Here is a 14,697-nt window from a genome sequence, read left to right as displayed (position 1 = left end):
CGTACGTGGCGAACAAGTCAACGGTTTTCAAGCAGACTACCTTTCGTCACAAAATACAAGTAATTGCACAGATCTTTTACTCCCAAGTTCTGTTCGGAAACACTCTGTAAGCAAAACATACACTCATAATTGATGCCATCAATGATCTTTATTTCCGCTTACAAAAACTTACAAAGTTTAATTCCCTCAGCCATAGTCCCAGCTCTCACTGGCATACGAAGGTTGGTACAAGGTTGCCCCTTCTTTATTTTCTATTGACAACATTAAACCGTGTAGTAAAAATAGATAACATCGTCATTAAATCACCCAGTATTTACTGGAAGCAAACTTACGATAATAAAAAAGGATCCAATCACAGCCAGCGAAAATAGACAAAACGATTGTCGACTGCATTTCCTTCGGTAGTTCTATATCCAAAATTTCAATTCGGAACTATTTCAATAGTTCGCGTTTCTTTAACAGAGCTCAAATTCGAGTTTGATCATGAATTTCGTCATCACAGAAAATATATTTACCTGCTTCATTTCCTTAAAATGGATATTTTTGATCCACGCAATGATTCCATTTATGTAATATGTAACATATATTTAAGACCAAGTTAATGGCTGTTGTGAAGTCAAGGCTACAATCTAAAGTTGTTGAGGCAGAGATCACTTTAGATTGCTATTTCGGTAGTGCATAGTTAATAGAAGGAATGATTAAGAAACCCGGTAGACATCAAAGAAGCGAACAAGCAGGCTAAGATTTATGTTGGAAGGTCCTTGACCCTGCACATTTTTTGTTTTATGTTCATAGACTATGCATTAATTACATAATCGCAATGCTTCTATTGGTTAGTTGTATGGGCAAAAATAACCAGCTTTTGTATTTTACAGATTTTCTGCAGGGTCAACCTCCAAAATAGCCAACAAAAACATACAACAAAGAACTTTCCCAGGTTTCATAACCATTATTCTCTATTATCTAGAGTGACCTTTTCTCCATTCACTCTTACTATAGTTAGGAAATTCATACCTCGGTGATCAAAAATAATGCAAACTAACCAAAGTAATGCCAAAGCAGGGTGCCTTGGTTACATCTTCAAGAAAACGCCATCAAGAATACATTCTAGCAGGGGTGAGATGTGCTTAATTATAAAAAATATATATATCAAAACCGAAGCCTGAAAGATAACGAGGTAAAAACAAGGAAGAGTTAACATAATGCGTAAGCATTACGTGTAATTTGACCAATTATGCTAACTAATTTTATAACATAACTAAAGCAAAGCGCGCGCTCTGATTGGTTAATTTAGCATCTACTATTTGCCCATGGGTGTACGCTGCTGACGTGTGTGCTAATGTTTACAAAGCAAATCTTTTGACAGACATTGTTTCCAAAGTAATGGCCGACGTCCATCTCCCAGAAATGCGAAACTGTCTTCACAGTTGTGTGAAGATGAAACTTTATTGAGTTACTGGTGTACAGTCGGTTGTCATGAATGAATTTTCGCGCGCTTGTTTTCTCTTGTCATGTAAGACTACACGAACATTTTTTTTGTGTGATGTAGCTCAATAAAAGGACTTCTGTTGTTCCAATGTCTCAATGTTATGTTATAAAACAAATGGTAAACGCCATAGCGTGCACTATTGAGTTATGGATGCACTTGGGAGGTTTGCTAAGCACTCAAGAAGCTAGAGTCGCACTCGGCTATCGCCTCGTGCGACTCTTACGCTTCTTTCGTGCTTAGCAACCTCCCACGTGCATCCATAACTCAATAGTACACGCTATGGCGTTTACCATTTGTTAAAATTGGGCTGTCGGTCTGACGTCACTCAAAGCCTAATCAGAAATGTAGTTAATGATATTGGTGTGATTGCAAAGCCATTGTAACAGAAGAGTAATCGCAACAATCTGTGGATAACTCTGTTGATATGGCTGCCAATGTTTTCATTTAGCATTACGAGAAACGGTTCAATAATTAAAAATGTTAGACAAGCAATTGAGCAATCGGATTGGTTGATTTTAGCTTGCCCGTCTGAACTTACTTAGTTGTGTGTTAAAAATGGGTAACTTAAATTACTACCGCTACATTTAATTTGTTATTACAGACACAAGATTTTTTCCATCAGTTTGTCATGCACGAAAACAAGACCGTTACAACAGGAGTTCAATCGAAAATAAAAGCAATCCCTTATGTATTAATTTGGTGTCTTTGGGCAAATCATTGAACATCTCTTTGCTGTCTCTGAACTCTGACATAGCTAAATCGACGGGCCGACTGGGACATATTTGTTGGTAATGAATAAAGTTCTGGGATCCGGATATTTTTTGCTGTTCATTGGCAATAAGAGTTCTCCGTCGCTACCGCAGCCCAGGTACAAAGTTTTGTACTGACTGTTTTTAAAAACAGTAAAGCTCCAGTAATAGGACGGCTTGAATTTCATTGACTTCTCTATTGTTCCCTTGTGTTCCTTAAAGGTAAACATGAGAAAAAATTTAACATTAGCTGACAAAAGTTGACGAAAAACATTTTGAGAGTGGGCCAATTTTAATTAGCTTGAATAAAAGTCAGTTTTAGCGCCTAGTGGCCCATCAAACCGGCGCGTTTCTCCGGTGCTTAGTCTAACAGTATTTCATCCAACACCAGTACGTTTCTTTGATATCCCTGCATAAACCAAATTTTAAGCGCTAAAATAGTTACAGGAGGTGGCACGGGAAACATCTAATCATGGGGGGGGGGGGGGGGTTACTCCCTTATATGAGCTATATAGGTATGTGCGGCCCCAAAGGGTTTTTTTTTTTTTTTGGTTTGTTTTTTGTTTTGTTTTTACCGTTTTGGTCAGTGTCGATTTTGCAAAATAGGGTACGGTTTTTGCACACTAGTCTTGGATAGGGTATGTCTGTTTTAGAAGAAGCTACTTTTTCATCATTAGCGAGAAGATCATCAACAAAAGCCCTTCATAATACCTTTAACATCGTTCTGAACTATGGAACTAATTATAAGGCAGGTCTTAAATAGGGTATCGAATTTTTCATCAAGTCATAAATTGGGTAAGAAAAATAGCAGATTTTCGTCTTAAATGGGGTAAAGGAAGAAACTGATGCTCGGACACGAGCCAACGCCGACGACGATGAGGGTATGGGTTTTGGGAAGGGGGCCGCTCACCCTCACCCAATTTTTTTTTCTGAGTACCCCCCCCCCCCCCCACCTCCTTACGGGAACACCACCAACACTATACAGCTAAATGTACTCGCGATGTTTGTTTGCAATTGTTATCAGCTCTAGCGCATTGTCCTTTTTTTTTTTCTTTGTGGCAGGCTTAACATCGATAAATGGTAACCAAGCTTACTGAAAAGTAGTCCCTCTAATGATCATGGCTAAATACTAACCACGGCTAATAGGCTCTTGCCTCCATTCGTGGCATTCAAAATGTAAGTCTTTGACGTCTCTGTATCTCTAAAGAGAAGGCCAAATCCTGTTGTGGTTGAGCCTTTTTTTGTTGTTTTGGCAACGGCTACAAAGAAATCAAGGAAATACTGTTACTCCCAGTGTAATCATAACATTACATATAATGATCATAACATCACATTAAACAAAGACACAAATATTTGAAACCCTACTCGTACATTTTTCAGATTATTTAGTCTTATAGGGGGATTCATGCTGACGTCATTGTCTGCATTTTTTCTCATTTGCATACGGCTTTGAGTACAGAAGGAAACATGTTCGATATCAATTAACTCCAGGCAGCTAAAGAGCTAGCAAAACGTAATACGTGGTGAAATTTTTAGCTCTTTGGATGTAATATTCAAGGAGATATTGTCTTTCAAATACTGCAAAATTTCTGGGTGGCAAAAGCGCTAATGAGCTCATACATTCTTTGTAAAATTTTGAGTTTTTAAACCCGTGTTGCACAAAAAATGTTCAATAAATCAGGCTCATATTCATTGGTAGAGTTAATCATACCATGACCTTTCAATATTCAGAACTGATTTATTTGTAGCTCCATCAGAAACTGAATTGCTTATGCTAATGAGTCAAATATTGTAAACAAGCTAAAGATTCCCCTATTGCCAACAGGCATGTTAACCATATGAGTTGCATTTTCGCGTGATAAGCACCCGTTAGATTATAGAAATGACGTATAAAAACTGACCCGAGTTTTACAGTGTAAGCACGAGCTAAACCTATCCCGTGTCTTTGATCTGAAAGCAGATCGCACGGATATCTCGCGGATATTTCTTTCAGAAGAATATCAAATAGAGCTATTGGCAAATTGTGGAAAAAGGTCACGAAGTAATTACAGGCGAAAGACCAAGCAAAGACCAATGCTATCTTCACTCCATAAAGTTCGAGATTCTCGGCTATCGTAAACTTACTATTGTAATCCATGTCCTTGAAACTACCATTACAACGGATGACATTGTTAGAGTCTCGCTGAAGCAAGGACGTGCTTGCTGGATTCCATAGTCGATAGGGAGTGTTTCTAATCACTGGATGGTACAGTTCTGGCCCGTTAGAACTGTTGCTCTGTAAAAGCATAGGTATTTAGTTTGATCATAGTAACGCAGAAGTTAGATTCCCTACTTGAGCAACTTACTAACTACTATAACTTTTGCAACGACGATGGTAAGATTCGGTAGGTTTAACCCTTGGACGTACACAGGCCTACCTTGGCACAAGAAGGGGATGGATGGAACCCCTTCTCCGGGCTCTCATTGCATTGAAATAAAATTTTTCAAAATCATTTTACATGTACATCCAACAGATAGCCCACGGCTTGATATATTGTGTTCGTCATGACGTCATCTGACTTCACATAACGTCAGTAGGTCAGCGTCTTGGATCCGCAATCCTGAATTTCACTATTTTCTCAGAAGAAAAACGACGATGGTGCTTTCCCCCCTTTCTTCTGTACGATCGGGGATTGACTTTCTGCATGTGTCCAAGACACAATATTTCTCTTCTTTCCTATGCGAGATATCCATTAGCTGACTGACAATACATTCAATGTTTCGCATCAAGGCCTCCTCTGTCTCATAAGCTTCTAATAAATCGGCCAGAGCTTTATCTTGGCAAGGGTGAAAGTTAAAGTTAATTTGCTTCCCGTTCATCTACCTTTTCAGTATTCCTTATGCCAGAAATGTTAAATCAAACTTGGATTGAACTAAAGAGAGATGCCTGTTTCCGCCCCTTCCTGCCTTCTTGTACCCCGAGATAAATGGAGTTTCCAGAAAATGAAAATCTCGGAGCTTATGTCTCGACCAAAAAACTGAACGACCATGACAACGGCCGGGGCGACCCTTTGAGCGCGTTTACGAGATGGACACAATACCCGAAATAATTTCGATTTTAATTTGGAAAATTGGTCAGTTTCTTTGTTTGTTTGCTTGTTTGTTTTTTCGATGACATGTATTTTGCAACTATCTACGTATACATGTAACTTAGACAGGGTCTACTGTACCTGGCCGTTTTGTTTGTAGGAAAACCTCATTTTAACCTGTATATTATCCTCAAGCTTCTTATCAAGAGGGAGACTGACATAATCCTGAACACCATGATGGTACTTTAGTAACTCGACACTCGCTAGAGGCACTTTATTCAAACCTACATCGCTAAAAGCTACCATGATAAGGTATCGTAGTTTCAACACCAAATCGCCTTTTTCGAAAGACACACTGCGCTTGATTCCTTTAAAATCCACCTTGGCTTTGAGTACCACAGGATCGTTCGACCTGTTTGAGAAAAAGCGTAGTCGGATTAGCCTTTCTTTGCGTAGTTTTAAGTGAGACCCGACTTTTTTAAGTCTGCTGGGACCGAAGGGGACAGTTGCTTTTGAAGCCCTCCCCACGTAACTTTTAGTGCATTAGAGCTATAACAATGAAACTTGGAAGATTTATCGCACGTCGAAAAATATTCCCTTTGAGGTCTAAAGCACAGCAACGTCATCATAATTGAAAATGACACTTTGGATTGTAATGAACTGTATAATACTGTTAAAAACGTTTCGAAAACCACTACATAAAGAAAGGAAAAAACATAACTAAACACAATTTTTTTTTCCAACAATACATGGTAAAATTCAAAAAAGCAACAAAATTTAAAAAATGTGAGAAACAGTCCTGCAAAAATATGGTTGCCATGGAAACATCAAGATTCTTCACTCATACCATATCCTATATTTCCAGATATACCAGAGAAGTCGAAAAATTTGGGGCACACTCTTTCAAAAGCCCCTTCCCCCCCCCCCCCCCCTCCCTCCCGTTTTCGGCCGTCTTTAAAGTGGATGATAGGCGAAAACCAAGCTAGCGAAAACGCATCAAGAAGTATACTTTTTCGAACGAAAACGCAAGAGTGTGGTCAGGGCCTGAAATTTCCGTACAGAAAGCATCGTGCTAGATCACTCCTGTGTTTTGACTCCGAACACGTAAACAGCTGGTGAATTTAGTAAGTGGTGCTATACTGAAGCCAAGGGTGCCTCTAGAGGTATATATATTACAAATTAAGTTTATTACGTGTACAAATCCGACAAAATACTGCAAATTGACGACAATCAATTTGTATAGACACCCTCAAGTCTTTATTGACGTGGGTCGTGTTTACAATGAGACTTCCATTTCTATTATCAACGAGCAGTAAGACTTCCATTTCTTTTATCAACGAGCATCGGTAAGAACTAAGCACGTCCCAAAATCGATCGGAAATTCCCGCATTTTGCCTTAGAAATGATGTAATTTAACTACGGGGTTTGTAATGCAGATTATTATATGCTTCTTGAATGCATTAATCGCCGCTTGACAATAACTGAATCATTTAAACTTGTTACTTTGTATAGTAGCGAGTATAAATAAAGTGATTATAAAAAGGGAACGAATGCGTCAGAAAACCTAATTACTAACTTGAGCTCACCTGTTCAGGAAGAAAAAAACTGTTACTACCGACAAGAATATCAAAACCTTCGGGCGCTGAAGGACTCTCAGAATGGCACGAAGTAGAGACCACATCTTACTCGTATTTAGCATGTCGCTTGTAGAAAGATTACAGTGTACTGCTTCGCCCAGTATTATAGCAATTCAAGTGCGTAGGAAATATACTGACCAAAACACTAAAGGACAAGATTATTTATAATCAACTTCCTTTGACAAGTCAGAACACAAACGTGGAACAACATAGAATTTGTCTGGCCAAGTGAACGAATCTCTTGTACTTGTTCTTCCCTGGTCAGATCGAACAGGAATGAAATAATGCGTGACCGTTTGTTCTTTTTTGTTCTTGGAAGGTATTTGGAATTTTTTAACATAGATACCACTAATTATTGCTCCATAGCATTCGTTCAGGTGTAGTAAACATCTTTGTTTCAGGGTACTTCGGTATTTCTTTATCCACAGGATATACCTGATCTTCACATAACACTCAGCGACCGGATGTTTTGTTTTGAATGAGTACGGCGTACTCTTGACGCAGCCCCGGAACTTCTCTGTACAACTGACACAAAGCCAATATTATCAAATTAAACCTGTTAAGACTTAAGTTGTACAATTAGTGAGCGAGCACTGACAAACGGTAAACAGAGACTACGCCGTTGACAATATGGCATGTCTACAAATATTTGATCCTTTCGGCGCGGTCACGATCGTAATATTTTGGACTGTCGCTCTCTGTGCATACCGTTGAGTTTGTGTGTGTTGACTGTACTGACTTGTAGCACACCAGTTTTTTCCTCTTTTCTCCTTTAGTTTTTTGCTTTTTTGTTTTGTTTTGCTTTTTTTTTTTTTAATAGAAGAAAGCGTTATTGGGGAGACGTTTTTTTTTTTTAAAAAGAAGAAAGCGTTACTGGGGAGATGATTGTACATGTGCATATCTCCATGTTATGTAGAGACATGAATCACCTGTTGACTGGGTTGATTTGGCTCAGAATCATCAACACTCCACTTAACCTTAAGTCGTCATGATCAAGTTGTATAGACTCTAGCTAAATTGACGGGGTTTTTTCTCTCTTTGTTTTCTTTCTTTTTTTTTTTTTTTTTTTTTTTTGGTTTGTTTCAATTCGCTCGGGGCAAAACCCAGATCACTTTACAGTAACAATAACAATAACTTTATTTATATAGCGAGTACATACAAAGCTCTATATCGCTCTCCAGTCACGAAAGTAAAACTAAATATAATAATTTCAACTAAATTAAGTATAAACTTTATAAAATAGAAATAATTATCTAAAAGCAATTCTGAAAAGATGAGTTTTTAAACGCGAATTAAACGCGGCGACCGATGGACTTCACATTTACATTTAGATATCTGCTTTCTACAGGCACCTGCACGGTTGACTGAGACCGGGTTCTCGAGATGAGTAGTCATTAGTGTGCCAAGCGAAATATTTTGTGTCACTGACAAACTTCCTATTTGATAATGCACGTAGCTAGACGCTGTAACTCGTCATAAATGTGAAAAAAATTAACATCCAATCAGCATTTCCTGCACTGAACTGCTCTTAGTCAACGGTACATAGTTCAATCAACAAGTGGACAGATACATTTACGTTGATGGCTCCAACTAATGAGAAGGTGAAATTATTTTGCTACAGGATCAGGGCAAGATGACTGTAATACATGAGCAACATTTAGCGCTAAACGACTGCATCCGCACCTCCTGAAGATGAAACTCAAGACTTACATTGTATCTCACTTTTAGTGCGGGTTTATTAAAGACAAGATTCATCAGGCGTGTGGCCTGCAAATGCAAGCGAGGCCTGGAGCGATGAAAAGTGGCGGTTTTCGCAATCACTCACTAATCATGCAAGAACGTTTTCAATACAGTTACATGAAGATAAATTTAATTTGACACTGACTCACCTTACGAGTTTCCAAAACACGTAAATGAAGCCCTAGCATTATGTTCTTTGTAATACAAAAGTATATTACAATGTAGTTTTTTCAGTTCACCCGATTTAGTTAAGGTCACTTTTGCTATGCATCGCAAATTCCATTTTGCGTTACTGTACTGCTGTAACGATAGACCAAAAAAAGGCTTTGATAAACGATGTCCAAGACTCAGTTGTTTTAAAAAAAAATCTAACAACGATTTTGCCAAGTTTAACCCTCTATTCTTGCTTTCCACCTGTCAGGCAATGTCAAAAATTATAATCCATCAAAAATTTTCGCTCGCACGAGATTGGTTTAAACGCGTCACGAGACTGAATATGCTCTAGTTATATAACTGTGGAATATCCGAGTGGTATTCGCCATGGCCCAATTAACAAATAGATCCCTCGTGTTGCGGAAGATATTTGAAGGATAACACAGTATCCCCATTTGACTTTAAAATGTGTTCGAATATCAAGGTCTTTGGACATCATCTGTTTCTCGAAGCGCACCGTTTTCCCCATTCTTTTCTCGAGCTTCGCTCTCGGAAAATTGTTTGCTTCTCGAAACAGATAACGGGCAATTTCGCGCCAAATGGAAGCTACTGCTCATATATAATCAACTATATCAGCGACTGTTTCTTCGCGAAAATAGTAAACTCAGAGAGAAGGAAGATATAACTCGCCCAGCAGAACAAACGTTAAGATATTAACCATCTCTACATGGTAGCCGTAGTTTTATGTACCACGATTGTATTATTTTATCGGTAAAATTATTTTCCACATGACATCCCTTGAATCTACTGATTGCGCATCAAGTATCATTTGATACTGAGTAGATTTAAGGGGTTTTATCTGAGTTTCTATTTCCGTTTGTGATTAATTTCATTATTTGTGATTTTCTTTGGCTATGGTTCCTTTAATCGCATTAGCGTTTAGTATCGTCTAGCGTCTGCTTAGTTAGCATCCGACCTTTAAGTATTTATAGTTATAAGAAACACACTTTTCAAATTGGTTCAATATCATGATGACCATGGATCTAGGATCGCGAAATAGGATTGGCATGGACTGGATAATTCACAGCGGACTTCACAACAGATGGATAGAGCCTATAATTGAAAAAGAAATTGTATTTTAGTTCCTGTGAATCGACAACAAATGAAGTAAGATAAAGTTCAAATTACTCCCAACCCTTCGTGCCACCATCCGGTCATAGAGACGCCAGTGGAAGTTGAGGAGAACGAGAAATGCTGTGTGTCCACGGCTTTTTTGAGATCTCTCAAACTTTCAAGAATGTTTCTAGTTTCAGATAAAATAAAATAAAACAAATATTAGATTATGACCAAGAGCAAACTCTAGTTGCTTTAGTATAAATCTTCTAGTCGTTTAAAACTTAAGCTAAACCCTCTTCACAGAGACTTCGAAAGCACAAACAAGCTACGCACACAGCTAGGCTACTCGTTATCTGCAACAGAATAGATATAGTGAGTAGAGTATTCAATTAGAGAATTCGTGATAGAGCGTAATAGAATTACACTAAAACTCATTAAAAACAAGAGCAAAATGCAGTGTTATCGTTTTAGAAAACACTGCGAGAAAACGATAGGAAAATCACTCGTTTATTTCATTTAACTATGTTTATTATCAACTGCAGCGAATACCATCCAAATTGTACAGTTATTTGTACAGTAGAAAACCTGTTTGCGAGACACGTGGGCGCGCACGCAACACTGTCACACCCTCCCTCTTTCACTGATAAATTTATTGACTACAGCAGTTGGATAACAAATCTTTTATTAGATGTTTTGGTGCGTAGTATCGCTTTATATTTTTAGTCGGTGTTTGTATTTTGACGAGCTCTACGGGCTCGTCAAAATACAGCACAACTCGTAAAAATATACAGCGATACTACACACCAAAACATCTAATAAGATATATATTTATTTCGATTATCGAAACCTATATTCACTTCATTATCACCATTCTTATGTAAGCCAAAGTTCGAGTTAGTTCTCTGTACATATATCTTATTAGATGTTTTGGTATGTAGCATCGCTGTATATTTCACTCGCAAGATGTTTTCTTTCCTAATGATTTTCTTTTTCCTTTTCTTTTTTAACGCCAAGAACCGTATATGACTCTCAGGCCCGGTTCATACGTCGCATTTCTGCCGTGTCGAATTCAATTCAATTAAGTGCGGCAGAAATGCGACTGTGGATTTATACGTCGCACTTTTGTCGCACTTAATTCAGAATTTATACTGTCGGGTATGTCGGCCAGCGGAAAATATTTTAAACGTAGAGTATTCAATGTGGAGGACTTTAATTTTGCGAAAAATTGACCGCCAATGGAACGAGGAGAAGGCTGACAACGGAGCAGTATGTGTTGCAATATGTTCAGGTTGCATTGGGTCACGAATGGCCAAGTTTCTTCTTTTTCTTTGACGGGAAAACATTTACGCATGCTCAATACATTAACATAATGTATGCATTAGATTCGACACAGCAGAAATTCGACGTCTGAATCGGTGTCGCATTTCTGTCGGATAATGCGACAAGACCAGTCGAACGTGCGGCAGAAATGCGGCAGCCGATTCATACGTCGAATTTCTGTCGAATTTAATTCGTTGAATTGAATTCGACACGGCAGAAATGCGACGTATGAACCGGGCCTCAGAAAGATATTTTTACCTCGCACAACACTTCGTGCTTTTTTACCTAGGAGACAATTATTTGATTAGCATATAGCACTCAACACACAGCGAAATCCCGTGCGACTTTTGGCAATGTGAACCAATCGCATGCCATCTTTTGGTTAAGAACTTTTAGTAAGACAATTGGAGCCCTGCTACAGATTAATTAGTTATTCATACAGTGCACGTGGAGGAACGAAGTCGCTGGCGAATTTGTCGAAAACTAAAACTCCCGGAGCTTTGCACTTTTGTCACAACAGAACCAAGCTAAGGTTAAATAGCTTTAGAGCTGTCTAAACCCACAAGACAGCCTAATGGTTGAGAAAGATTCGGTAAGTAAGATACAATATTTTGGTTTGAGTTCACATGAACCAAACTTTCTTATTCTGACAGTGTCGAAGTTAACTTTCAACCGAGCAATTTCAGTCACAACCAGAAATGTTCTTGGCGAAGTATTCAATTTGGTTTTCCTTGCTCATTTTAGTCTGGAGGTAGCGATTGAGCGAATTACCCAAATCCACGACTCAGACGCAACATCTTTCAAACAAGCATTGCCAATGTAATCATGGCGATGAGATGTAAACGCTACAGTATAAAAACCCGATACTCATTTTAGGTAAATGTAGGTTTTTCTGTTAATTTTGAGTGCTTAGTTTTTTCCGCTATTTTAATCCTTGCTAGTGTATTTCATCTGTTTGTTTGTTTGTTTGTTTGTTTGTTTGTTTGTTTGTTTGTTTTTTACATTGCATTTTGGTCAGTTCTTGATAAACACAAATTGAGAAGCGTAAACTAGGAGTGGAAGGAAGGCATGCCAGAATTTAAGAATTAGAATGGCTCGGATGAAACCAAAAGCGCCTCAGCGTTACTTAATGCACTATTATTTTAATTATAATTCATCGGTATTTCTACTCGTGAATGAAGAACATTATGAAAAAAATCATACATGTAATCACGTATGAGGCGTTATAGAAAATTCAGTCACGATCGACGTAAAATCAAATTGAATCAAATTATTCGGCACAAGATTTAATGTTTGACACAAGATTTAATGTTCGGCTTTTTTTCGGCACAATTAGGCTTCGTTGCGTCATCACTTCGACTTCTGCGCAATCTCCCGCTTAGTGTTTTCTAAATGTTGAAAAAGACTTTTCTTTTCTTACTGAGTTCCTTTCAATGACAGCAATATCACTGTTACTGACAAGAACTTTTCCCTTTAATGGCAGCATTATCACTGTTATTAACGGGGTCATTATTTCGGCTCAAGGTTCATCCAGACGAACAATTAATTTTATTAATTTAAACTTAGGAAACTAGAGAACGAACGCTTAACGTAGGACTGTTTTGTCATCACTTGTTACATTAAGCTGCAAGTTTTCTAGTTGCAAGTAGGTAATTAGTACAGACTCTAGTGTAAGGGGTATCTGGGACAGAGCACACACCCTAGTGAAGATCTCTTACATGATTTAGCGTAGGCGACCTCCAAACCCGACTTGCCAGACACTTGACCAACAAGATGCATACTACGAAAAGACCCTCATCTATCGAGAGATTTGACAGTTAGTAAGGATAGCCTACAAGTTAATTAAAAATTCCTGGGAGGCTCGTTTACGGGAAATGTTAACAGCCAGATATACACGTCTCTTTTCCTCGTGGTACTGTCCTCTCTAAGGAATCCGCTTGCATTGCACTTCGCAGGCGTAGAAAGCTAGACCATCTACAAATTGTAGGCGTTGGTAGACCACATCCGGCGGATGGTTTTGTCTAAACCAACTTATAATTTCACATTCAGTGTTCCAAGCTGATCACATCACGAATTCTTAGTTAACCTGTTCGTAAATTTCTCCAGTTTCGTTGGGAGGTTTGAATAAGACTTTCGCTTGCCCAGTTTCGGAGACGTCTTGGTTTGATTCTTATCCGCAGCCAATCAGCGTTGTTGGAACTAATTTTCGGAGCATGGTCAACTGTTGTAATTTTACGAACTCCTTTTGTACACAAAGTATGCTCTGTCTTTATTTTGTGTGTTTCTTTTGTCTATTAATCAGCTACATCTAGCCTTTTTTACACGGCTGCACGTTTCCCGCACTAACCCCTAACTCGGCCATTTTTTCCAAGAAAGCTTTTCCATGGATTTTGCCGAGGTTGACAAATTTCGCTAGTCCACTTTCGGCGACGTCTTGGTTTAAATCATATCCTTGGCCCTGGAACTTTCCCTGAACTCATTTTCGGGAGCAGATGCGCTGGAATGGTAACTTTATTTCAGAATACACTTTCTATGGAGTATGATAATGTTGCTATATTTTGTTAGTCCATTTTCGGGGACGTCTTGGTGTAAATCATATCCTTGCTCATTTTTGACGCTAATGCATGCGCTAGACTGGTAACTTCCTCTCAGAAATCATTTTATATGGACTATGACGAGGTTGCCAAATTTCGTTAGTCCACTTTCGGGGACGTCTTGGATTAAATCATGTTCTTGGCTCTAAAAGTCTTTCGGAGCTCATTTTCGGGACCATATATGCGCTGGACTGGTACACTGAGTTGTTGAAACAGATTGTGAGAATAAAAATCACTTTCAAACCAAACGGTGATATCTCTTTATTTTATGTTTCACCGGGAGCCATCCTTTCCTCGAGCCAATTCCTCGGCTGCTAAGAGGGACCAGGACATTCTCGACTCTTTTAAGTCGCTGTTCGCCGATTGGGCACAAAAGTACAACCATTCTTTTGCCCAATCAGGATCCAGCGTTTATAGAGCTCCTTTGGAAATGGTCCGGAAAGACCCAGGTCCCAGGGCCTCTTAATGCCTCAGTTATAAACTTTCGACGCTTCAATTTTTGCTGGGGCTAATTCGCTCCGCCCCAACTAATTGCCTTCTCATGATCACCGTATTGAATCTCATGACGTCGTGTGCTGATTGAATTTTCATAGGATAAAAAAAAAACACTTAAGATAGACAACCAATTTTCAGCCGCCTGGCATCATTAAATCCAAAAGTGCGATTGGTGGACTGGACCAAAAATGTATGACTTTTTGACTCGTTTTTTGCTTTGACTACATTTTGAGCTCTTTTTAACAATGGTGCACGTTCGCCTCAAAATCGTTCCCACCTGGACAGGTTTTTAAACCTTGCAATACCGTATAGTAAAGATCAATAAAAAATGGGAGC

General features: G+C 38.7%; 1 protein-coding gene across 2 annotated transcripts; it reads right to left on the bottom strand.

Annotated features, from left to right (window-relative positions):
• Positions 1-129: 129 nt before the first annotated feature.
• LOC110066719 (uncharacterized) lies at positions 130-7,595 on the bottom strand. Of its 2 annotated transcripts, XM_020773961.2 has the most exons (5): positions 6,893-7,101; positions 5,448-5,718; positions 4,363-4,513; positions 3,373-3,497; positions 130-2,453 (listed from the first exon to the last, which is right to left on the bottom strand). In XM_020773961.2, exons 1-5 carry the CDS (start codon positions 7,003-7,005, stop codon positions 2,244-2,246), a joined length of 870 nt encoding a protein of 289 aa, XP_020629620.2. In that variant the 5' UTR covers positions 7,006-7,101; the 3' UTR covers positions 130-2,243. The 2 variants fall into 2 exon arrangements, with proteins under 2 accessions (XP_020629620.2, XP_089145556.1); XM_089289430.1 differs by lacking the exons at positions 130-2,453; positions 3,373-3,497 and having other exon boundaries at positions 3,504-4,513; positions 6,893-7,595.
• Between the last annotated feature and the right edge of the window lie 7,102 nt (positions 7,596-14,697).

The sequence above is a fragment of the Orbicella faveolata genome, unplaced genomic scaffold, assembly GCF_042242905.1.
Source record: "Orbicella faveolata isolate gen_17 unplaced genomic scaffold, um_ofav_v1 contig_2, whole genome shotgun sequence".
Classification (NCBI taxonomy): Eukaryota; Metazoa; Cnidaria; class Anthozoa; order Scleractinia; family Merulinidae; genus Orbicella; species Orbicella faveolata.
Note: the sequence above shows the minus strand (reverse complement) of the source record. Positions and strands in the feature narration are given on the sequence as shown.

Coding starts and splice junctions, on each gene's coding strand:
- LOC110066719 (XM_089289430.1), bottom strand. CDS start 7,005: ATGCTAAATACGAGTAAGATGTGGTCTCTACTTCGTGCCATTCTGAGA. Junction 5,719..6,892: donor GTTTTTTTCTTCCTGAACAG/GTGAGCTCAAGT, acceptor TTTCTCAAACAG/GTCGAACGATCCTGTGGTAC. Junction 4,514..5,447: donor CCTACAAACAAAACGGCCAG/GTACAGTAGACC, acceptor ATGCTTTTACAG/AGCAACAGTTCTAACGGGCC.